This window comes from Macaca mulatta, chromosome 1 (genome assembly GCF_049350105.2).
Source record: "Macaca mulatta isolate MMU2019108-1 chromosome 1, T2T-MMU8v2.0, whole genome shotgun sequence".
Taxonomy (NCBI): Eukaryota; Metazoa; Chordata; class Mammalia; order Primates; family Cercopithecidae; genus Macaca; species Macaca mulatta.
In genome coordinates this window covers 33,983,342-34,009,167 of record NC_133406.1, presented here as the reverse complement: position 1 = coordinate 34,009,167, position 25,826 = coordinate 33,983,342, and the positions used below count along the sequence as shown (strand labels likewise).

At 43.4% G+C, this 25,826-nt stretch overlaps 1 protein-coding gene across 1 annotated transcript in view; it reads right to left on the bottom strand.

The window, feature by feature from the left end:
• PAPPA2 (pappalysin 2) overlaps positions 1-23,510 on the bottom strand; it is a 303,315-nt gene extending 279,805 nt beyond the window's left edge. Inside the window, exon 1 of the mRNA XM_015123561.3 lies at positions 21,684-23,510. Within this exon, the coding sequence (XP_014979047.3) occupies positions 21,684-22,599 (916 nt within the window). The 5' untranslated portion in view covers positions 22,600-23,510. The remainder of the gene's footprint in view (positions 1-21,683) is intronic.
• Between the last annotated feature and the right edge of the window lie 2,316 nt (positions 23,511-25,826).

The following is a 25,826-nucleotide window of genomic DNA, read 5'->3' as shown; positions in this document are numbered from 1 at the left end:
GCTGCTGCTATTTGTGAAGCAATCTGAGAGTCCCCTGATGACAAGAGCCTATCTTAGACATCTATGAATTTACCACAGGAGCAAGAAAGGATGGGTTGTATTTCCTTGTTCCCACTCTGCTCCTGAAGTCAAATGGGGTCATGAGAGACTTGACCCAGAAAACGAGCATTTCCCACAAGTCTTGGGGAATGCTAGTAACCTTGCAAGTGCGTCTGACCTAGAAGAATGATCCAAGGGGACCAAGCATGCCCCTTGCTCTGCAACTACATGTGGTTGATTTTCCCCATAATGTTAGATGAGCTTTTCCACAGCCATCACATACTAAGATGCTTTCTTCTAGATCCTACACAGTTAGATTACAGCATATGTGATAAATCTTATTGACAGCTTTTCTTGGACAAAGCCTCATTCTGGAGGGAACATTTATCCATGGCAGAGTTTCGCAGAGGAGATCATTTAACAACAAGCCAAGGTGGCAGAAGATGAAGATAAGGTCCAGGCAGAAATGCTGCTCTTGGCACAGACACATCCATGGAATCTCACTTCCAGGAAACCCCCATGGCAGAGTTCTGCTCTGTACCTCTGGGAGGACTAAAGTTAGGAGTGAGAGTCCTCCTTCTCCAAGAAGCCCCATCAGCTTCCAGGAAGGTGAAGCTCTATTCAAAAAAACAGAGGAGTCATGCAGTGTCATCAACTCTGGTAACTAAAAAAACATGCTGTGTGGTGCAAGTTTGTTTTTAGGAGGAAAATGAGCAAAAACAGGGCCAGGTTAGGTCATGACCATAAATCAACACCCTACGAGGCAAGGTCCTCTCTCAGGATGTTATGCCTGTGGCTGTCCCACACACGTACGTGCGGCCTTCTGCAGAATTACTTATCCAACACCCTGACCCCCCAGAGAGAGCCTGAGGGGAATAAAACAACCGAGGAGGAGAAGGAAAAAAAGCCATCCATCAAAGATCAGGCAAACCTGGCAGAGAGCAGGACCGTGTGAGCAGGAAGAGTGGGAGAAAGTGAAAAAAAGAAGCTTGGGGAGGTGTTTTTCAGCTGTTCTAGATAACTTTCCTTTAAGACAGGATTAGGCTTAGCTTTTTGTCTGTGACTCCAAGCTTTTACAAATAAGAGCACGGAGTGGGAAAAACCTCCTGGGGACTGTTTCACTAGCACCTTTCCAGTAAATTTTTCACCTTCTCATTACAGTCTATTTTTATTGTAGTCATGCTTTCATGTGCAAGGATAATAGAAAACAGGAGAAGATATTCCCCTGGCCTTCCTTAGGCCACCCGTGTGCAGGGTGGAAGTCAATGAAGCAGATTTGCAGGGAGAGCACGGGGCTTGCTTTTGTGATTGCTTGAGAGAACAGGAAAACATAGAATGGTGAGATGGGGGATAAGAATCTAAAGGAGTTGAAGAGGTGGCCTGCACATGATGCCCATAGAAGGCAGTTGGCATGGTTCCTGGCACAGTGTCAATAAATATTAGCTACTCTTACAGTTATTATTGCTAGTTATTAGGAATGGGGGAAGTGCAGGGAGCTAAATCAGAAGCACCAACATTTTCTACACTATCTAAAATCAGCAGCACCTGTCGGAAGTCAAGCTGAAATCGCACACAGACCTCCTGAAAGACAAGTCTGGAGCTTCTCAGATTTTACTGTGGATATGAACAACCCGGGGATCTGAATAAATGCAGATTCTGATTTAGCAAGTATCAAATGGCACCTGAAATTCTACATTCCAATAGACTATCTGGTGAAACTGATGCTGCTGAATCTCAAACCATACACTGAGGAGCAGGACTCCAAATCAGAGCAGACCACGATCTGTGTCCTGAGGATGACCCTTTGTTAGCAGTGAGTAATGGACAGAGACTTATCCACTGGCTCAATACAATCAACATCCTCAGGCTAGTCTCCACTCCTACCTTCATCTCACTTATGACAGACACACACAAACACACACACAGCCCCCCCGCCCCCGCCATTGACATGTTTGCGTAGCGACCATTTGGGACACTTCTCTCTACTTACATATCACCTGCACAGTAACATTGGGTGACAGCAATAGGAAAAAAGAGGGTGGAAAGACACTGATGGGGTAACTCAAAAAAGAAATACAAATTTTAAGTCTTTAGTCTCAAGAAAATGTAAATGAAGTCAAGATTAAAACTTTTGTCCTTTAAGTTGGCAAAGAGGAAGAATAGTAACAGTCTCTAGATTTGGTGACACTGTGGGGAAAAGGGCACACTCACGCACGGCTGGAGTGAGAGAAAATTAGTAAACCATTCCGGAAAACCATTTAGCAACCATTTGCCAGAAACAGCCACACCCTCCAGCCCAGTAATTTCACTTCTAGGAATCATTGTTAGGGAAACAACCCAAGAACTAAGGATGAACATGGATGTTCAGAACGGCACTATTTATAATAGAGAAACAGTACAATAGACTACTGAACAATAGACTGAACAATAGACTACTACCCTACCATTAAAAAATCACACTTGAGAAGAATATTTAGGGACACAGGAAAATATTCACAGCCTACTTATTAGAAAACAAAGTAAGTTCTGGGACAATACGTATGCTCTGATCCAAATGGTATAAAATAATAAATAGGTGTTAATTTCCTAAGTACAGATTTACAGGAAAAGCATTTTTTAAACTTCTACAGTAAACCACTTATCTGAGTCTGTTCATCTCTAGAACAAAACTAAAGATATATCTACTTCATTTGAAGATTAAATACATTAATACACGTAAAGCCTAACTATAGTAAACACTCAAAAATGTTAGCTGTTATTAATTATGGGCATTTTTGTCTGGTTTGCTGCCATATCTCCAGTGCCTGGAACAGAACTTAGCACATATTAGAGACTTAATAAATATTTGTTGAATATACAAATTCATGAATGAATTACACACAGGCATGCAGGGCACTGGCATGAAAACCAGATATGTTCATTGGAGCAGATCATAAAGGACATTGAATAAGAGTGAACAAGATTTGACTTTACACTCTGGGTAACAAATCAGGAGCCACTGAAGGATATCAAAGGTAAACATGGCAGATGGTGATCTAATCGGATTTATTTGTCAAAAATTGTAGTGATTATATTAAAAAATAATAATAATAATGACAATGTAAGGACAAAAATAGATACATGCTTGCCTATCGACCATTTCCATTTCTGCATGGGCCTGGGGTTAATTAGAGGAATTTTGCACACTGTGGAAAGTCAAGAAAGCAAAGGACTTGGGTCACTGGGAAGCCCACAACTGCAAAGAACCAGGTCCAGCATGCCATTGACCTGAGATAAATCTGGAGCAGCAGGGGTCTCCTTCCTAAGGAAGCTTCCTTGGCCATCCAGCAAGTATAAACATGGCTTTAGGTGCTCATCACCTACTGCCTGGGTGTCACGCATTGCTTAACAACCAGGATATATTCTGAAGAATGTGTCATTAGGCAATTTTGTCATTGTGTCATAGAGTGCACTTACACAAACCTAGAACATACCGAGGCTATATGGTACAGCCTATTGCCTCTAGGCTACAAGCCTGTACAGCATGTGACTGTACTGGATACTGCAGGCAACTGTAAAACAAATGGTATTTTTGTATCTAAACATAGCTAAACATAAAAAAGGTACAGTATCGTTGCTATGGTATTATAATCTTATGTGGCCACTATCGTATACATGGTCTGTTGTTAACCAAAACATCATTATGCAAAACATCCGTGTATTTTCTTGCTGAAAAAGTAACCCACAGGGATCAGTAAAAGCTACCTAGGTAGTCAACCTGGAGTTATCCTGTGCCTTCCAGAGAGTGGCCAATACCTTCAGGAGCCTCATGAGAATCTCCCAGGACAAGTCTGCCCCATTCTCAACTTCCCAAACTCTCTAAGCCTTGATCTAGACCCAAGAATAGCCAAAGGGAGCTGCCCAGCAGTCATTTGAAAATTTTTTTTAAAATAGTAAACGATATCCTAGGTAAAACATCAAATGGTGGGGCTAGAGCCACCATCTGGATCAACTAGCTAAATTACTAGATAAACTAAACATAATAGCTCTACAATCTCAAGCAACATAGAGAAATCCTCAATACCTCATTTTCCCCATCCAGTAAATGGAGATATTAATAGTATTAATTTATACAGTTTCAGAGAAGACAAAACTAATTTGTACATGTAAAATACAGTACTTATTATGCTCAGCACATAATAAATACTCCATGTTATTATTCCTGGCTAATATTATTATCATCTTAACATATATAGGCCTATGTCTTCAACTGTATTGTAAGTTACTTGACAGCTGGCAAATTCTGCCTTGTACTTCTCCACATTCATTTGTATCAAGGCCAACATCTTGCCCATGGTAAAAACAAGTAATTCACTAATGGATTGAATCGACAAGAGATAGTTAGCAGAGATGTCGATGGTATCCTCCAAAACAATGATGTGTCACATGACACTCTAAAAACTCCATTTCCCCTAATTTAAAAAAAAAATCCCTTTATTACCCTTTCCCACCCAACACACACACACACATACATACACCAGTCACTCTCCACAACAAGAACAGTTACTGACTTGACCTAGCACAGCTCTGCCCACAGTGCTCCCCTCTAAAAGCATGCCAGCTGTTCATCCCCTTTGATATTACCTACGAGGGATCAGGAAGAATCAAGAGTTACGACCAGACTTGTCACTCCCCACTCATCTTGGACAATTTTCTCTAGAGTCAATACTTTGCTCCAATACCATCCATTATCTCAGTACATTTGAGAAACTTTAAATTATTTTTCCTCCAACTAAATTATTTAGTTGAAAAAGTAATATATTTTCTATGTCTAGTCATTACCCCCAAAAGAGAGAGAGAGACAGAGAGAAAAAGAAACTTCCTGAGTAATTTTAAACACATGATTTTTTTGGAGTGTAATTTCAACCATTTTCAATAATCTTCAAGAACAACCAGTGTGAAATTTCCTGAGCATTCTATATTCTCTGCTGGTCCTGTGACTATGGAATTCCATAAACAGCACATCAATGTCCAATGGCTAACTGGCTGCAGTTTCCATAATGAGCATATAGAATGTGAGGAGGTGTCGGGCGCTGTTCCTCAACAGAGGTGGAGAGCTACCTGTAGGCTTCTCTTTCTATCAAGATGATCTTCCACCTAAACGAAAATAGGAATTCATGTGCGTGGAATTCCAGTAGCACAACAGAAAGGATCTACATCCCCAAATGCAGAGGATAGCTCATGCAAAAGCCAGGAAGTCATACACCTTAGGGGGCGTGAAGTGGGTCACATTCCTTAACCTTCATAAGATACCTTATTGCCCAGCACCTGTCATCCTGGAAGAGACACAGAGACCTGGTGGCACCCACAGCAAGGTGCCTCAGCACTTCTCCACCCTCACCCCATCTCTCTCAAGGTTCTTTTGAGAACTCTTTGATAACTCCAATGAGGCAGCACCACACCAATTTCCCATATTTTCCTCTTCTCAGTCAAATAAATAATTTTGAGATCCCTCTCGGAAATTTTCTTCGGGGTTCCTGTTACCAGGTACAGTTTATAGAATTAATACTACCCTTAAAAAGTGTTTAAATAGTGTTAAATATATACTCAGTGATCCAGGGACATTACAGGAGACATTATTCAAAGCAAGTGTGAAGAAAATCCTATTGCAATGAAAATGACCTCTAAGCTTACCCATCAGCTAAGGTTAGACATTAGCATGTCAGGTTTTCTTAAAGTGAAATATGGTGTGACTTTCACAGCCTTAGTAATTGTCCAATGTGTCTTATATTGCTTCAGTGTACATATCCTACTCGCACTCACTTAATAATACCTGAATGTTTTTTGTTTTTTGTTTTTGTCTCTACCATGTGGTCACAAATAACCCAAGGAGACTCTGACTGCTTTCTAAGAAGCAACTTGTTGGTGAGGTTAGGCAACCCAGGGATCACACAAAACCAAATACTATGGCAATCAGAACCTAAAGGCTCAGAGTCTCTTTTTTTCCCCACTGGTTTGAGAGTCTGAGAGGAAACCAGAGGATACAGAGTCTGTGTGTTCTCAAATTGAACCCAGGTGAGTCTTCAGAGCCCAGTGTTCAAAGAGGATGCGTAAAGCTGACCTCTGGGTCAACCTCTGCTGTGCAATAGCTTTGGCTGCTTGGCCCCTGAGTGAGAAAGAGAAAGGTCAAGGAAACTAAGTGATCTGAGGAATTGACACAGGTTAAGTAAGGACTAAAGCCATACATTTTCTTATTGAAAATCTTTCTAAAATGTTTCCTTCTGCTTTCCAGTAAGAGGCTTAAATTAGTCAGAGGCATCCTGGAGGAGTGGAAATAACACCAAATTAGGAGCCAAGAACTTGGATTGGGGTCTCAGTCTGCCCCTGCGTAATGTCAGGAAACTGCCTTTCCTTCTCTGGGTCTCACTGCCCCATCTGTGAAGGAGAGATGGGCTGGGGTGTCACCTGGGCTGTGATGCTCTGACAGCCCATGCCCAGAATCTTCATCTTGAGGTTTATCTCGAAGGGCTTTAAGATCATCAGCCTTCTAACCACTTCTCACTACCCCATACCCTGAGTCTGTGGCCAGAGAATGTAAAAAGGATTGGGCTGAACCCATAAGTTAATGGGCAGGTTTTGTTTCTACTGGATTCTTCTTTTGAATTTATCTTGCAGTCACATATCTCTATCTCCTACGAAATAGAATAATTAAAACATTAGAGTTCGTTAAGGATAGTGGTTATGTGGAATCTGTGTAATCAAAATCTCACTACAAATAATTTCATGCTAAGTTATATCACATTAATATACGTGCAACAAGCATTCAGGAGGAGAGTTTGCATGGACTGGAACGGGTAGAGAAGGCCTTGGGAATGAGGAATATGAGCCAGACCTGGCCAGTTTGGATGGCAGCATCTTTGGGGCAAGTCCTGGGTCCCTTCTGTGACATCACATCATCACAGACGGGTGAAATAGCAACAGGCATTAACCAAGCCCTAACGTTCCAGGCATGGCACTCAACACACAGTTTGTATAAATGTATTTAACCACAACAATTCTGAGACGGAAATTACCATTGCCTCATTTTACAGATGAGGGATTTCAATTTGCCAAGTTCCCACAGCTAGTAAAGGGCTTGAACCCAGACCTTCAGGCTCCAGATCCTGCATTCCTAACTATACAGTGAGGGAAAGAATTTGAATGGATGAGGAGGTGGAGGTAGGAAAATTAAGGTGATGGCTTGCACAAAGGTAAGGAGCAGTTAATGAGTGAGTCATGTGGAGAGAAGAGAAAGGAACATCATTTATTCTAGGGAGTCAGGAGAGATCAAGTTCTGTGTGTATGAGGAGCTAGATTGTCCTCCATGCGTCCATTCAACGCTATTGCCCATTCTGCTGCAGGCCCAGGTGCTGGAGGGACACACAGATGATGGAGATCCATAGAAGCCCCCAGAAGCCTACAGGCTATCTGAAGGCTTCCACTGCTAAGCAGCTTGGACTTTCAGGAAGTGAGAACAGTGTGAGAGAGAGGAGGACAGTAGCAGTGTAGGGAGGCAGGGTCAGCAGAGGAGATGTTCACAGAAGGGCTGGGAATGGCAAAATGAACAGCTGCCTTCTTCAAATGTGCTTGGCTTTTGGCAGCACACCACAGTAGAGGACATAGATGCTAAGTTTCCAGAAATGCTGTAAGCAGAGAGCCAGAGGGGCTGAGACCACCTCTTGTGCCCCCTCCTCTGCCATGGCACCCGGCTGTCACCTGCCTGACCTTAGCCCAGGACCAGCCATGGCAGAGGAGGGGACACAAGGAGGTGGTCCAAAGGCCCAGCGAGGCTGCCACACCCAGGAGGGAGTGTTGCCCAAGTTTCCTTTTATCTTCAGGATCCATGCCATGGGTTTTATTATAAGGATTATAAGGATATTCTATTGTGCAATTATTTCAAGTTACTAATGTGCCTTGAAACAAACAATGTCTAAAATAGAGCTCTGCTGTGGTTAGTGTTTACTATTATTCTGCATAAAGTTGGAGTTAATTTCAAAAATAGTAATTGAATACCTACTTTGTGCTCAAGAAGCATCAGTTGAATAAATGAATTAGTGAGTGAGCGAACGGCTAATAAATAAACTGAGCTAGGAACAGTCTATAAACACATTCGATGTTAAAATAATTTCACCCTCCCAAAAGAGCAAGGACAGAAAACTAAACACTGCATGTTGTCACTCATAGGTGGGAATTGAACAATGAGAACATTTGGACACAGGAAGCGGAACATCACACACCAGGGGCTGTTGTGGGGTGGGGGAGAGGGGGAGGGACAGCATTAGGAGATATATCTAATGTAAATGACCAGTTAATGGGTGCAGCACACCAACATGGCACATGTATACATATGTAACAAACCTGCACGTTGTGTACATGTACCCTAGAACTTAAAGTATAATAATAAAAAAAAAATATCTTCACATCAAAAAAAAAAAAAAGAGAGAGTTTTTAAAACTCCAGATTTTCAAAGGGCCGGAGAAGGAGCAAACTTCGGAGTCGGAGAGACTTCGAACTCAAGGAGTGTTTCCTGGCCCCCTGGTGGCTTCTTCTTCTGGTAGCAAGATCTACATTTCTCTAGGTATATACACTCCTCCTCTTCCTCCCACCCACGGGAATAATGTGCACCAAACAAAAGTTCTATGAGAATGAGAAAAAGACAACCCAGAAGAAGTAAATAAATAAAAAAGATAATTTCTGAAAGTTTAGAAATAAACATAGCTAAACCAAGTTGTAAATTATATCCAGTTTTTCTATGAGACAAATTCCTAGTCTACATTTGTCAGATATATGTAGATTTGTGGGGAGGAGAAAGGGGGAGTTCAGGTAGAAGGTAAGGATAACTCCTCCTTCTAGATACTACTGAGGGGAATTTAAACTTCCTAGCCATCTTCAACATCAATAGAACTTAAAGATTACCAGGTTTTCATGTGCCTACTTCCAAAGAGAATTAGTTTATCCTTCATCCTCTTATCAAATACATATTGAATGAGTTGTTTGTTATTAACTGACAAAGCACTAGGTGCTAGGAAGGCAGCAAGGAACCAGATGCAGCCTCTGACCCCAGACAGCTTACAGCCCAGTGGGAGCTAGCCTAGAATAGAAATGACTGGGCATTGGAACCATGTCTGCTTATTTAACATCAAACACTCTGTCCAGTGCCTAGCAGACAGTAGGAGCTCAATGAGCTTGTGTTCAATTAATGAGAAGTAAAATGGAAATTACAGTAGGTTTCTCTTAGTGTCTTGATAAGGCACAGTATAAGGTATCAGGAAAACGTACTGGAGAGGAAACCTAAATCAGTCTTTAGAGAGGTCAAGGAAGAGTTCCTGAAAGAGATGTCGTATTCACTAAAAATCTAGGGGGTTAAGTAAGAACAATTCAGGTGCATTTGGTTTTGGAGAGTGGTTTCATATTAGGAGAAAAATTACAAAGGATAGACATCAGGGGCTAGATGCCAGGGACAGTGGTATGTCTGTGTCACTGCTAGTGGTTTGGTGTTGCTAGAAATTGGACTGGAAGTATATGTGTGAGTGCATGTGAGTATGGTGTGAGAGCATGATTATATCATATATGATGGTGTGGGTGTGTGGTGGGTGTGGCATGTATATCTGTGCACATGTGTACATATGGGTGTGCAAGTTTGTGTAAGTGTGCCTGTATATATGTGCATGCATGTGTGCACATGAGTATGCACGGGTGTGTGTGTCTATTGTAGAGGCAATGATGAGACTGAAAAGGTAAGTAGGGTCTCATATGACAACTTAAGGAAGCTGAACTTTATCCTGAGGGTGCAGTGGAGTCATCTGATGGTTGTAGGCAGGAAAGTGACTTGAGCTGCTTTGTATTTGAAAATGCTCTTCTTGGTTGCAATCAAACAGCTGAAGAATAAATTGATCTCTTGGTTTAGAGATGGTCAGAATTATTGTAACCAAAACTTAGCTTTAGTTTGGTTATTGGGATGAATACAACAGGGCCAAAAGAAACTGAAGAGGCCAACCAGACAGAATTTGGTGATTGATTACTGGCATTACATGTCATGTGGAGAGCGAGGGGCAGTGATGTGAGACAGGAACTCCCAGAGTTCTTGGCTGTGTGCTGAGATAGAGGAAACAGGATAAGCAGTGGTTGTGAGACGGATGAAGGGTTCAGTTGAGGAAGGTTGGGGCTCTTCAATCCTTACTGCTCCTGAGATAAAAGATAGTGACAATATAGCACAGTGGAAAAGAACTCTCAGGACAAATGTCCAGGTTCACATCTTGGCTCTGCCTGCACCAACTGTGTGACCTTGGACAGTATCCTGTTTCTCTCTATGCTCTGATTCTCCGTCTTTTTCCTTGAGTTGTCCTGGGGAGCATGTGAGTTAATATTTGTAAACAGACTGCAGTAATGCTTGGCACAGAGTAAGTGCTACAGAACCACTTGTCAAAGGAAAATTTATGCAATAGTTTCTTTAGAGTGATTGAGCTTGCATTTGCATGCTTTACATTTCTGTTACTTTATCTACCATCATTTTCCTGTGTTTATGCTGTCTCCTACTTTAGATGACCAGTTCTTTAATACAAGACCTTGAGTCTTGGATCTTTCTGAATTTAAAATAAAATCTCTCTGAACCCATATCTACTTCTGACATCTCCTCTGCCCCTTCCATCACAGCCGAGTTTCTGCATAGAGTGCAATAGACTTTGCTCCCCGTCTTCACTCCCTTACCTCTCATTCATATCTCTACTTAATGTGATATGGATGCACCCATAACTGAGGTGTGAAACTACTCTCCCTAAAGTCATCCATGATTTCCTGACTGGTAAATCCAATGCACCTACTTTAGGCCTGATGTGTTATTTGGTGCTCCTGTGCCATCTGACACTTTGAAAACTCTATCATTTTCTCTTTGTCCTAATTCTGCTACTTCCCAGTACTCTTTTTGTTTCTCTGGTTGCCAGCTCTCCTTCCCTAGCCTCAACAAATCCTTTGGTTTATCCAGGCAGGACTGGTCACTCTCAGTAGCCAGGCTGTAATAATCTGTTTACATATACACATATAATCTGTTATTAAAACAAATTTAATAATTTGTTTACAGTTTATAGGCCTAAACTCTGAGCACCTTCCAGGCACAACTCCTGCCTTAGTAGTTCTTGATTCCCCAACATGTGGTTAAAGGCTTGATATTTCACTTAATAGAAGCTCAATAAATATTGAATGAATGAACAAACTAAACTACTTTTATAACCTGCCCAGAATGTAGAGCAATTATTTGTAGGAAAGATAGCAAATGCTGAGTCACCACTTGAATGATGACTCACTAACTGATTAACTTATAGGCTCTGCAATGTTCCCTCTGATCAGGTAACTGGATTTCTAATGCAGAAATGAACATACTTGCTCATCTTGATGGCCTAACCAGTTGCCATGGTAATACTTCAAATGTTCTGAGACTTTGGGTTCCAGGTTCCACATTTTATATTTGGGCAGAACCACTTTTCTTCCCCACTCAATTCTGACTCATAAAGAGAACTAGGATGTTTTTGTTTGCCCACTGAGTTTTCTTTACTGGATGTTCTCTTTTAAAAATCCAAGGAGGAAGATTGTTTTGAGACAGGTAGTAAACATGGGAAAGAAACGATGCTGTTATTTTTCGGATACAAACTTAGCGTAGAAATATGCTTTCTGGAAGGTGCTAGGGCAAGGGGGTGTACGATGTGAGCTGAAATTGATCTGATGAGCCCCCAGAGCAACGTAATTCCATGTACTCAAGAGCAGAAGTATGGAATCTGTGTCCTTGTTTATGACATCAGGAACTGAAGCTAATGGATGTGCACGGTATACAGGTTCAGGAGCCAAACTAAGGTGTTGCCCTTCTGTTAGTAAACACCAAATAAAGTGTTTATTTAGCCTCCTCAAGGCACAGATTAGAACAGGAAAGAGGAGTCAGACCTCCTGGCACACACATTCTGAGTGAATCACATGGTCAGCCCAAAGAAACAAGAAGGAAGTGCACAAAGGAGGAAGCAGGAGGTGAGGAAGGACAAATTGTTGCTGCTGACAAGAGAATAGTTGGATGTGTTTGGGCTGCCAAAAGTGATTCCTACTTTCCAACCCTGTCTCTGTCACTCCTGAATATTTCCAACCTGACAATCTTTGCTCTACCCCGAGAAGAGAGTCTCTGTGGGTTTCCATCTCATTCCTGTGGTCTGAGAAAGAACACACAGCTCCCAGAGGATTGCGGATGAGCAGTAATGGTGCCACCTTGGTCAGTCAAAGCCTCATCCACTGTATTGTCTCCCTGAGATGCAAAGGACCAAGAATAGTATATTTTACAGTAAATGAAAACTGGGGTATGAGGGGAGGAAAGGCAGTAACAGGTGCCAGGCACTGAAGCTGGAGTGTGGTGAATAGGATAATCACAGGCCATTCTTACAGAAAATCCCTCTACGCCACTGCCTGGAAGTGATTCTCCTTCCCCCACCTGCACCCCAAACAACTGGACGACCCCAAAGGCCCAGATCTAACCCTGTGAGTCAGACACCAAACCCTGAACAGTCTGCCAAAGAACCCAGCTGGGGCCAGACATAGAGCTGGAATCTAGGAGAAAGTTCATGGCTATGTGAGCTATGTGAGCTTCATCTTCCCTTCTCCCCTTGGTTTCTCTTCTCTTTTTCTTTCTGAAGGTGCTGCTGCATCAGAATCTGATGCACCGTGACTTCTAAGTGCCTGAGTGTTTTCTGTATGCCTAGCATTGGGGATTCAGCCAGGTTGCAGGTAATAGGAAGTAATATGCTTCAGGCCAAAGGTGAAGGTTCAGGGAAGCAAAAGCCCATCTTAGGATACCTTCAAGAAGCTAGAAGAGGGAGCTTGGTGAGAGAACCCACTTCAACTAGGAAGGACTCCCTGTGATTGCAGAGGCCTCAGCATCAGAGCCCCAGGTGTCTCTTCTCATTGTGCAATAATGGCACATTTCTCCAAGACCACTGAGGTGCTCTCAGATGCTGGCAGTGGCCAAACCATACTCACCAGTGATGTCACAGAAGCCCATTTTATTTTATTACTTTATTTTATTGAGACAGGTTCTTATTCTGTCCCCCAGGCTGGAATGCAGTGGCACAGTTACAGCTCACTGCAGCCTCTACCTCACCAGGCTCAGGTGGTCCTTCCACCTCAGCCTCCTGAGTAGCTAGGACCACAGGTGCATGCCACTACATCCAGCTAATTTGTGTATGTTTTGTAGAGATGGGGTTTCGTCATATTTCCCAGGCTGGTCTTGAACTCCTGGTTTCAAGTGATCCACCTGCCTCAGCCTCCCAAAGTGCTAGATTTACAGGTGTGAGCCACTGTGCCCAGCCCCCATTTCATTTTAGAGGGTCAGAGGTATAAAACCAAGCCTCTATGCATTGATGGGGATTACTAAATTGTGCAACCACCTTGGAAAACAGTCTGGGAGGGCCTCAAAATGTTAAATATATAGTCATCATATGACCCAGAAATTCTACTCCTAGGTATCTAACCAAAAGACATAGAAAAAATATCCACTTGTACACAATGTTCACAAAAGCCAAAAAGTGGAAACAACCAAAATATCCAGTAACTGAAGATTGGATACACAAAATGTAGTATATGCATGTAATATTACTTAACGATAAAAAGGAATGAAGTGCCAATACATGCTGCAACATGGATAAGTCTCAAGTGAAAGAAGTCAGCCACAAAAGATCATATATTGTATAATCCCATTTTTATGAAATGTACAGAATGGGCAAAATGTATAGAGATAAAGAGTAGGTTGCCAATGGTTATGGCTATGGTGAATTTGGAAAGGAAGGGAGGGAAGTGGGTAGGGCTAATGGGTACAGCATTTCTTTCAGGTGCCATTAAAATATTCTAAAATTAGATTTAGATAATTGATTGAGACAATTGAGATAATAGATTGAGATAAGTCTGTAAGAATACTAAAGACATTATTTGTACACTTTAAACATGTGAACTTTAAGATAAGTCACATCTCAGTATGCTTTTTTTTTTTTTTTTTTTTTTTTTTTAAAAGGAAAGAAATAAATATAAACTCTACCTGGAGTGCTCATACCAAGAAACTAGCATGACTTGTTTCCTGCAAGAAATATCTGGGAAGTTTTGTTTATACTTCAACAAAAGGTATGTCCCTACCACTGACAGTGCCACAGTCTCTCTGTTGGAGTTATTTTTCATAGCGTGAAACTAGAAAGGAAAGCACAAAAGGATGGTGGAAAAAGCAGTTGGCAAACTACTGCTCATGAGAAAAATCTAGCTTGCCACCTGTTTTTGTAAATAAAGTTTTATTGGAACACAGGCATAGAAATGTGTCTACATATCATTTATGACTGCTTGCACATTATAACAACAGAGTTTAATTTTTTGCAACAGAGACTGCATGGCCCAAGAAGCCTAAATTATTTACTATCTGTCCTTTTACAGGAAAAGTCTGCTGTCTTCTGCCCTGGACTCAAGAGCCTGGACTCAAGAGTCTAGAGTCCTGCAACTTGAATCATGGTCCACATACTAGCAGCAGCAACAGCACCTGAAGCTTGTTACAAATGCAGAATCTCAGGCTGCCCCAGACCTGTTGAACCCAAATCTGCATTTGCATAAGGTAGTTGTGTTAGTACAAGAAGTAGATGCCAATACAGGATTAAATATGTAGGATCTTACTGGAGGAGACAACTCTGAAGAAATATAGAGAGATCCTGAAAAGGCTGGGAGAGCCATCAGTCATTGCTGCAAGTCTGACTCTGAAGCAAAAAAAAAAAAAAAAAAAGAGGGAAGGAAGGTGGGATGGAAGTGTTGTTGACTACAGTGCAGTCTAAGGAATTTCCTGCAAGGCCTTTTTGAGTCCTCCAGCCAAAGTCAACGACTGTCTCTCAGGAACTGGCCTGCCTTTATCCATGCCACCCCAGGGATCCGTGGCCTCAGTGCAAATGCAGTGATGTGTTTCAGAGCACAGCGCCTGGGGTCCTTGGTCCATGAAACTCCCTGCAGTGTGCAAGACGTACTTACATTGCACCTGCTACGAGGTGCATTGCCATGGCAGACAGCTTAAGAATAGTCTCAGCTGATCTCTATTCACATTGAAGTTTGAGAAGCAATGTTCTAAAGCATGAGTTGGCAAACTTTTTCCACAAAGGGCCAGACAGTAAATATTTTGGGTTTTGTGGGCCAGAAGGTCTCTTTTGCAACTACTTACCTCCACCAGTTAGCAGGGAAGTCACCACAGAGAACACATAACCAAATGGGTGTGGCTGTGTGCCAATAAAACTTTATTTACAAAAACAAGCTTCAGCTTTAGACCTGATGTGACCCATAGGCCATAACATGCCAACCCCTGCTCTATAGTTGTGGGGTTTAAACTTCCTTAAAGTAATTAAGCCCCTCCTTCCCGTGAAACAGGTAAGGAAGGGATGCTCCTATTGAAGGTGGAAAGGGAACCCTGCACTCAGTGATTTCCCCTCAGGAGCTAGGAAGATACCTCAGTAGGCAGCAAAAACAGAATCTGAAAGCCACTGCTCTGGATTCCACAAAGAGACTCCAGTTTCAGAAAGTTCCTCCCACCCTTTTATTCATCCCTAATGGGCAGTCAGCAGTCTAAATTTCTATTTTTTCTATTCTGCAAACATAACTGAGAGTCTCTAATACTGTGCTAGATATTTTGGAATGACAAAAGTTAATCAGACATGCGTTTGGCTCTGGAGGAATTACCGGTGGATAGAAATGAGACATGCACATAACAAATAAGGCAGGAATCAATATGCACCCTAGAAAACCACACATGAAGAGCCCTGGAGGCAGAGACATAGAGAAAATTACTTTCCCATATGGATGAGGGGCATGGCTACAGGCTGTAAGAAGAAGGGTCATAGTCACAGTCTGGTTTACTTCTTAAACCAGATACCATACAGTCCCTCCACGTTCCTCTCTTCTTGGGGGCCATGCAGCCACATGATAAAACCTTCTATACAGAGATGCTAATTTACAACCATCAGGGGCTATGCCCTATTCACACAAGACAACTTGTGCAACTCGTACTCATCACTGTGGGTAAATCCATCCCCAGAAACCAACAGCAAGCCCTCACATTCATGGGTCGTCCATGCCTAGGGCAGGTGGCCATGACTTTGCTGCACATGTGGATCCTAACCAGGGAGCAGGGTTATAATGTGGAGGGAACTGCACAATTCCACAGGATTCTTGAAGGACGAACACTCTGACTTCAAACCTTGCTGTGATATAGGAAGAAGCAACTAAGGAGATGACTGTGCAAACCTCATCTTCAGGAAGATTCTGGGAAAAGTATAGATTTGTCTCTTCATCTGTCACTAAGTCCTATCGGATAAAGGGAGAGATCCCACATATGGCCTGTCTTTTACATTCTCTTCACATGTATGTGAATCTGCCTTCTATGAAGCTCCATATTCTACGTGGATGACACCCTCCACCTTGTGTATAAATCTCTCTTATTGGGAGAAGGGGATGTTTCAGCATTCTGTGAAATCTCATTTCTTAGATGTCAAAAAAAAAAACACTTATCAATATAGGCCTTAAACAATGGGTTTTATACATAATGTCAACAGACCCTCGCCGTCAGGAAATCGTGAAGAGTATTGAGGGTCATTTTATATGGTTTGGCTGTGTCCCCACCCAAATCTCATCTTGAGTCATAGCTTCCATAATTCCCACATGTTGTGGGAGGGACCTGGTGGGAGGTAATTGAATCATGGGGGCAGGTTTTTCCTGTGCTGTTCTTGTGATAGTGAATAAGTCTCATGATATCTGATGGTTTTATAAATGGGAGTTCCCCTGCACACGCTCTCTTGCCTGCCACCGTGTGAGACATGACTTTGCTCCTTGTTCGTCTTCAGCCATGATTGTGAGGTCTCCCCAGTCATGTGGGATTGTGAGGCACCCCCAGCCATGTGGAATTGTGAGCCCCCCCCCAGCCATGTAGAACTGTGAGTCCATTAAAGCTCTTTCCTTTATAAATTACACAGTCTCAGGTATGTCTTTATCAGCAGCTTGAGAACAGACTAATACAGCTCTGAACGTTGTGTGAACTATGTGAACATGTTCATTTTTCTAGGGAGTGGACAAAGCTTTCATCAGATTTTTAAAAGGTTTTATGGCCTCCAAAAAACTTTAGCACCATTGTCCAATTTATTCAAAATAGTACTGCTCAGGCTAAAAAGAATGGATTTTTTTAAATAAAATAAATGAGCCCTTTGGGGCCTCTGATTCTACTGCATTTATAACACATTAGACTGTGTTGTAAAAAGGTCTGTTTACTATCATTCTCATTTTACAATTTAGTAAACTGAATTCCTAAGAAATTAAAGTGAATATTCCACCTAAGGAAAAATGATAGGTTAGTGGGTTAGAACCAAAGACGAGCAGGTTAACCTGCTGCTCCCAGTAATGATTGCCTCCGACTCTTAGCTCCTGCCAGGCTATGAGTAAACACAACGGCCAAACCCTGTGGTGGGCACTTTACATGCATGACTTGTTCAAGTATCGTAACGACTCTGCAAGACATCGTCTTATTTTTCATTTTTTGGAGCTTTTTTCATTTTTATTTAAATGGAATGATATTTTGTACACATATATTTTTCTCCTTTTTCCATTTGAGGAAACCAAGGCATAGAAAAGCTCAATGGATTGCCAAAGACCACAGCCCTGATAAGCGTCAGAGATGGAATCTGATGCCGGGTCAGCCTGCCTCCCAAGTTCTACACGAGCATATACTCTAATGCTCAGATCCTCAGAGGAGAAAAACTTGTCTTCATGTCAGGGACAGTTTCTTAGACATCTTTGTGCTCCCCTCAGGGCCTTGCCATGCTTTGCATGGAAGGCACTCAATAAATATTTGTTGAATGAAGAATCCTGGGCTCAGGCTCCAATTCTGCCATGGACTTAGTGACTCAGTCTCCTGCAACTTGGAGCTGCAGGTGGTTACTCAGCTGGGCAACTTCAGGGAACATTTGAAATCAATTACGGGTGAGGAGGAACCTATTAAAATCTTCTCTTTTGTGTATGTTGGGGTTGAAAGAGAGGAAAGGAAGTTGAGAAGGAGGGAAAGGAACAGGATGGTTTCGGGGTTGGGTGCTGGAGCTTAAAAGTTACACACGTGGATGGGACAGAATTTGGCTTACATCCAGTACTCAGTTCCAATGGCCCAACCAAATGGGCTCTTGACTTCAGTCTACTCCTAGGTGGCTACATGGCCCTGAACTGCCAAGCCCCTTCCTAGCGACTCTTATGGAGGACTCTACAGTGGAGCAGTTGTACACAGTCCTCTCCTACACCTTGGTTGCTCCGTCTCTGTTACGGGAAATAGGCCGCTTCAGAAGATCTGTCTTGCAGGGACCCAGGTACCATGTCTCCCCTTCCGAGGGCCAGAGAGACGTTCAGCACCCAAAGCCTGTGAGCTCCGTGCTGTCCTCAACTCTAAATAAATGTATTCTGGCAATTCATTCTGGAATTCAACTTTCTATTTTGGAAGAATGTGGAAGTTTGGAGTGGGGGAGGGAGAGGGGAAACTTTAGTTGATTTTCTTTTCTTTACCACTTGCTAAAGTGCAAGTTAGTCACAACCCCAAAAATGACACTTTTGCCCTTTCACATAAGCCCCGCAAAAAACACTTGCATAAAGCTGACCCCAAGGGATGCCTATGAACAACATTCTGGGAGAGGACAATTAAATACATACAGCCCAGAGCCAGGGCAGGACAGTCCTCCAAGAAATCAGAGACATTCCCCACTACGTGGCTGCCTACTCTCCTGTGAATGAAGCAACACTGCCACCTAGTGTCCTGTGTAGAAAGTATCCTCTAAGACACCCGCATCTGGGACTGGGGAGGGGAATGTTCCTCTGTAAATGGCTATGGCTGCATTGCTTGAAGTCTCTGTTGAAGAAAAAAATGCCCTAAGTTGGGTAGATTAAGGATTGGGAAACTGGGTTTAAGTTGAGTAGACAGAAGCTACGCTTTGAGAGCTGTTGAAAAAGTGTAGGGGCCAAGTCTCGCAACACCTCGGATCATTCCCAGTGGAACAGCAGAATTGCTGAATTGTATGTGGCTCCCAGGGACATGATTCTATTGTCATTCTGCATAGGTGAAGGCCAACCATCCTAGGAATAGACAATGACCAGCTCAGGGGCAAGTGCTGTATGGAAGAGAAGGAAGATGGTCTGGTCTGTCCATAGGCATGAGTAGATTAGGGCAAATGCCTTTCGCAACATTATGGTTCTCAGGCATGGAGACCACAGGTGAAGTGTAAGCAGCTAAACACAGTGAGTACACAAGGATGCCCAAGCCCTCAGGAGCCCTGTAAGCAGCTAAACACAGTGAGTACACAAGGATGCCCAAGCCCTCAGGAGCCCTGTTGCTAGAATCCTGAAGAATGAAACCATGTTCCCAACCTCCCTCTTTCCCAGACCTTTACCCTACATCTTTACTGAATATTTTCTGATGTACAGAAATTGAAAGAAAAATACAGAGTGGTAGGTGGAGATGAGATAGCCCTGGGCATTCCCTGCCCTCAACCTTTCTGCTGTAGACCTAAGGGGGGAAATGTCAGTACACCACAAGGGATACTTTGATTTGAAGAGAAGGAAAACTCAGAAGCTAGACAGTTTGCAAAAGATTTCCTGCCCAATTTTACATGCTTACAGTTAAAAGAGTTCAGATGGGCACTTTAGAGAAGGATCTGAGTGGGTGCTGTGGCAGTGTTGGCAGCGGTTGGTGGCAGTGGACAGGTGGGCAAGGGAGAAAGATGTCCTGGGGTGGGGATGAGGGAGGTGCCATGAGAAATGCTGTAACTGGAATCAAATCATGACACTGCTTTCCTCTATGCAGAGCATCAGACAGGACACAGGAGGGACAGGACAGGAGTCAAGTTTCCCCAGGTTTGGCCTCTAGTAACCCAAAGCAGTAGCCCCTTAGAGCCTCCCACATAGACTCCTATTGGATCTTTCTCTCATTTTCTTCAGCCAGGGAATTGATCCCAGGTCTTTACGTTGCTACTGCAAGAGGAGGGGAAAGCAGAGTTGTGGGTCTTAGTCTAGACTGCAAGCACACAGTTTCCCTGGCAGATGGGTACTAGGAAGCAAGATTAAGCAGCACAAAGATGTCATCTGGGAGAAACTGTGGAGCTGCCAACTCTGATCAGATAATCATCTCATTATTTCTTCCATTTGGCCCCAGAATAAGGATTTCCTTCTACTCTTTCTCTTCCCCACCTAACTTACAGCCCAACCCTTCTTTCTCCCCTTTCCCCACCCCCTCTCCCACCCAAAAATAAAATACAGCAAAACCACAAGACTTGAGGATGCTCAGTGTCTGGGAATCCCAGCTTCCGAAGAAGAAATCACAGCCAAAGGGGGGGAGACAGAGTGTCCGGAAGGGATGTTCCAGCAACACCCCCCTTGAAAGAACTTCCCTCCTTGCCAACTTCTTTCCTTCTTTCTGAAACTTTCTTGCAGGCAACCAGTAACCTGAGAATTTTTTCTTAATTTGGAAATTTTTCAAGCAATTCAAGTGTCCTGGAGTTCTATTCCCAGCCTGCATTGCATGCCTTTTATTGCCTCAGTTTCCCTATCAATATAATGGAACTGGAAAACATGAAAGGGCACTGTGGATAATTCAAATTAAGCAGATTATATGGTTCTACTATGCACTTTGCTTTGTGTTAGGTTCTGTCATGGGGAATTCAAAAGGATAAGGTACTAAATGATGAAATATCATGTCTAATCCATGACCCCTTGCTTCATTACAACCTTCCCAGTAAGGCAACAGGAAACAGTTACTCTTAACCTAATTTTTCTTTGCCCTTCTGGGTGACTCTCCATGAAAACCAAGATCTGTGTATAGTGGAAAACAAATGTGGGTCATGTTCCCAGGCAAGTGCTCCTGATCAAAACCATGGAGTTATACAGGTTTCATTTTTTAGGTCGTTACAACAGCAGGCCTAGAAGTCGGGATCTTGGCTTATAAGTGCTCACTTTTTCCAGTGGGCCCTACTGTTCCTAAGCTGGACACATGATTGCTGGGACAAAGTGAAGGGAACTCCAGGACCTGGACCAGAGGGTAACTTTCTGCCAAGATCCAGGGCACTCAGAGAAAAGGAATCCAGGCAGGACCTGACAGCTGTGTACCTAGCAGCCTTGTTTCCTCACCGCCTGGACCAGCCCAGGCGTGACTCATTGCTCAGGTCCTTGGATTCTCATCTGTCTTCAAGGTTGCCTGGGTATTTCATATTGGTCTACCAGCAATGGAGTGTGAAACCCCTTCTCTTTTGGCAAAGAACCAAGGAGCTCTATGACTTCAAACAGAGGTAAGAGAGCTAAAGTCTCCTAAGTGCAAGCACAATGTATAGAAGGACATGAGATCAATACAAGGTACAGAGGCTGATATGGCTAGAGTCACTATCTCCTTTTTGATGGTGTCTGGAATCCTGCTGGGCTGATTACTAACGGCCCTTCCCCCTCTCCCTGGCTAGCCCTTTCTGGCTTTCCTGTTGGGTCCCCTTCCCATCCTCGCTCCTTATATCTAACCTGTCAGAAATAAAGCCAGCCAAACCCTCAGGATCTCAGAAAGCCCAGGAGAGGGGTGTTACCTGCGATGATGGCTGGGTTGTTCTGTCCTCCCTCCGGTTTAACCCAGGCTTCCACTGTGAATGCCTCCCGGGGAATCTCAGCCAGCACTTCTGGACGCAGCAGCAGCCGCTCCCGCCTCCCAGAGAAGTATAAGATGGGCAGTCCTACTTGGGAGTTAAAGGTCTCTGCTTCCCGGTAGGAGTCCTCTCCACCATTTTGGTTGCTTTTGTCTGGTGGACTCTTTCTGACCCTGTGTTTAAGGGAGTGCTTGGACCAAGGTTGGAAATGTGAAGAGATATCGGAGTCTCCCCACACATCTTCTGCCCGCCTCTTCCACACTTGGCGACGCTGCCTGGACTTGGTCCAGCCCCTCCTTTGGGTCTCTGGTTTGGGTTCCTTCGGGGTTGTGAAAATGGTGGCAGTGGTGGCAGCCACAGCTGAGCCTTTCTGAGTCCCAGCCTCACCTAGAGACTCCTTGGATCCTTGATTGCCAAGATAAGTGTCATCATCTCCCAGCAGCTCAGATTGCCCAGTAGGACTATTCTCTACCCATGGGGCAGGTGGGTGTTCAACTGCACCCCTCAGTCCTGCTGGATTTTCAGTCAGGTCTCGGGGAACAAGGCTCACAGCATTTCCTTCAGTGTCTGGTCTGCTGCGTCCTGTATGACGGATTTCCTGCTCCTCCACAGAGTAGGGCCTTAGGTAGTTCCCAGCCCTGCTGGGGTAGACTCCAAAGAGGTGATGCTGTGGAGAAGCTCTGGGTCTTCGAACCTTGGCCCCTAGCCAACAACGTTCTCCTTCCAACAGCACCTGATTCAGGTGTTCCCTCTCAACCAAGGATTTCTTGCGTGTCCGGCCCAGCTCAGAGTTGGCAGAACAAAGTGCCCACCCAGCCAAAATCGCCAGGCTTATTCTTAGGATATTTAAGCACATCATACCTCCCCTAGCTCTTTCTACAGAACCAGAAGTCAACTTCTGGGTACCACACCAGAGTGATGGGCAGATGAGAAAGAGGCAGCTAGCAATGGATTTGCAGTCACCAGGGAAACTGTTTTGTTCACAGACCAAACTTTTTCAAATAGCCCCAAGAATGCCTCTGCTGGCTACCTGTGCTGGCCACTCTGCCAGCGTGGCTTCTATGCCTCCCCGGCGCGTGTGCTTCCTGCACGCTTCTCCCTTGACCTCTCTCCTCTTGCTCTATTTTAGTCCTTGCAGAACGAACTTAATTTCTCTTGGTTCCTTTGAATTTCCTCCCAGAAAGCTCAGATTTCTTTTTTTTTTTTTCCTTCTTCTTCAATAATCCCTCCCCTCACTGATAGTAGAAGAGAGACCCACAGGCATGAGCCAAGTGTCTCAAATACACACTCACAAACAAACACTCTTCGCTACCTGAAGTCATTCAAAATAATCTTATTCTCTAATTTTCATTTCTTTCTCTTCTTCCTTCCCTGTGAATTACCTTCTCTTTTTGTAGTCCTTAAGTCAAAATAAGTTCACCTTAAAACAAATTGCTAGAACTTTTACACAGAAACATGCAATTTGATGCTTCTTATTTTAAAATGCAAAAATAATCTAGGGGCACAAAAATCCAAGCTGGTACTTAACTTTCATTCTCCAGATGTCCTCAGTCAGGTCCCCATCCAGCTTCCAGTCTGTCCGTGAGGGTTAGAATGTTTCCTTCAGTTTGATGCTTGGGGTTGTTGGTTGTTGAAGGATTTTAATCCCTCATACAACTTGGTGGTAGGTTGCAAGTCTCCGTAAAGTTCTTTGGGGTGCCAGTTTGCTGTTCTAATAACCTTATGAGTCTGGGAGCTCTTAACTTCACCTTCTAGGAGTCTTATGGGTTCCTGGGAAGATCGGGAAAAGAGCAAAAAGAAGAGTATATACTTCAGGGGACCTATTCTCTCCAGTCTCTCCTGCTCCCCTTGGTTCCCTTTCTCTCTGCCTGTAGATATCTTCTTGTTTTGTTTTGTTTAGTTTTGTTTTTCATTTAAAGACAATGATGATGTCAAAGCTAGTAAGTTCAATGCATCACTCCACCTACTCCTCCCTGTCCCCTCCTTCCTCCTGAAAACCTCCCCACCTCACCAAGGCACAGGGGACAGACACTACTCTTGGTTTCCCCAGTAAACATCTCGGGCTTTCTCTTTCAGCAGCCGCAGCCTACACAATCAATAGCAAAGAATCAATACTGTTTTGGAGTACTCTTCTCTGTGTGTATTCTCTCTCTCTCTCTCTCTCTCTCTCTCACACACACACACACACACACACACACACACACTTACTGTGAACCCATCTACCTACTGCCTAACAAGCCCACACTAACCTTTCAGGGATCCCTTGTATCTTTCTTTTGTTTTGTCACAAACAAAACAAATGAAGTATTTTTTCTCACTTTGATCAATCATTTGGGATTTAAAAGAACAATATCTTAAATTCACTTTAAATTGGACATGGGAGAAAGGAGAAATCAAGTATCCTGCTGTGAGAAGTATTAAATTGAAATGCCATGAATTCATACTACATAGATCTTCTTTTTATCTCAGAAGTTTCTCAATCTCAAGTTACTAAAAGTCACCATATGCTGAGTGAGCAAATAAACAAATGAGATGTTCAAAATAAGTAATTTACCAAAATGAACAGCTAGACCCAAGCAACCATGTTTCCAATTGATTTGAAATGGATAGAAAGGATGGGGAAGAAAATGTCATAATTTTAACCTATGCAATGTTTGCCTAAATGCCTCGATAAAGGCTTTCTCAAAGGGTCCCCACCCCCCAAAAGCATGTGCATGTACAGAAATACATACATGTATACATGGACAAACACATGGCATGGTTCTGAATTCTTAACACAAGTAAGGATGTCTGACCGCAGGTGGTATGAAACAGTAGAGAAACGCATTGTGTCCTTCATTCACATAATAAGAAAAATCACTTACACTTTTAAAGTCACTGCTTGTGTTGCCCACATCTAAAACATGCAGTCCACATACTCTGGAGTAAGATCACACTGCCTCTTCTGCCTTGAGTCTCCTCATCATCTTCTAAACTCCTCTACCCCAACTAAGAACTGACTTGTTTGCATCATAAATGCTGTATCTTAAACACTTCATTCCCAGTATGTCCTGTTTCCTTATGTAGCATCCACTGGAGCCTCGATGCAAGTCCCCCAAGAAGATATCAACTCAGGCACGTGGCTATTACTAAGCAGATACCCCTCAATCCTAGACTGCCCTTCTTCCTTCCCTTCACTTTTGACTCAGTTTTCTCTCTCTCTCCCTCTCTTTCTGAAGCAGCTCAAGAATAAAGATTAGGGCTCTGGGGAGGGGGATATAAAGAAAGCCAGGAAAGCAGAGGGAAGACAGAGAGAGGAAGCAGAAAAGAAAGGAGGGAAGGAAGACAGGAGGTTTAGTTCAAGTAAAGGGAAGATACTCAGGTAAGAAAAGAAGTAAACTTCCCCCTCCCGCATGCCACCCCATAACCCTCAGAAAAAGGTTTCCTACCATTCATTTCAGGAAGGAGGGATAACACAGCCAGGAAGAAGAATTCCGCCTGCTTTTCTCCCCCTTTTAATGTGTAAGGGATCTTGCATCCCCTATAGGTCTCTCCTGGCTCTCAGCTTCTAGCAATCCATTCATAAGGTTTCAAGAAGCTACACAAAACTCAAGCTTCCAGTTTAGTTTCTCTCTCTCTCCCTTCATTCCTTTGCTCACCACTCTCCTTCAGCTCTTGGCAGTCCCAAGTTAAAAAAAAAAATGTTGAACCATTTCTGTGTTTTCCTCCTGTTGTAACTTTTGCTGTGACATCATAACCCTGCCCACCAACACCCCACCTCCCTCTCCTTTCCATCCCACCCCTCATCAGCCCCATACCCGCAACACACACCCCCACGGAGAAGAAGGGCTCCTGTCAGTTCCAATGTGTGAAAAACACAAAGCTACTAGAAGGTGCCCCCTCCCTCCCTCGGCCCCCCTCCTCTCTTCCCCCTCCCTGCCTTACCCACCGCTCAGCCTCGGCTCTCTCAAGGCTTTTAACAATGATCCCATCTGTTTGACATGTGCGGAAAGGTGGGCTGGATTCAAATAATCTGTCAAGTGAATCAGATCAAAAACACAGCAACCCCCTCCTCAATTCCATCACACATACACACCCCCGAGCAAA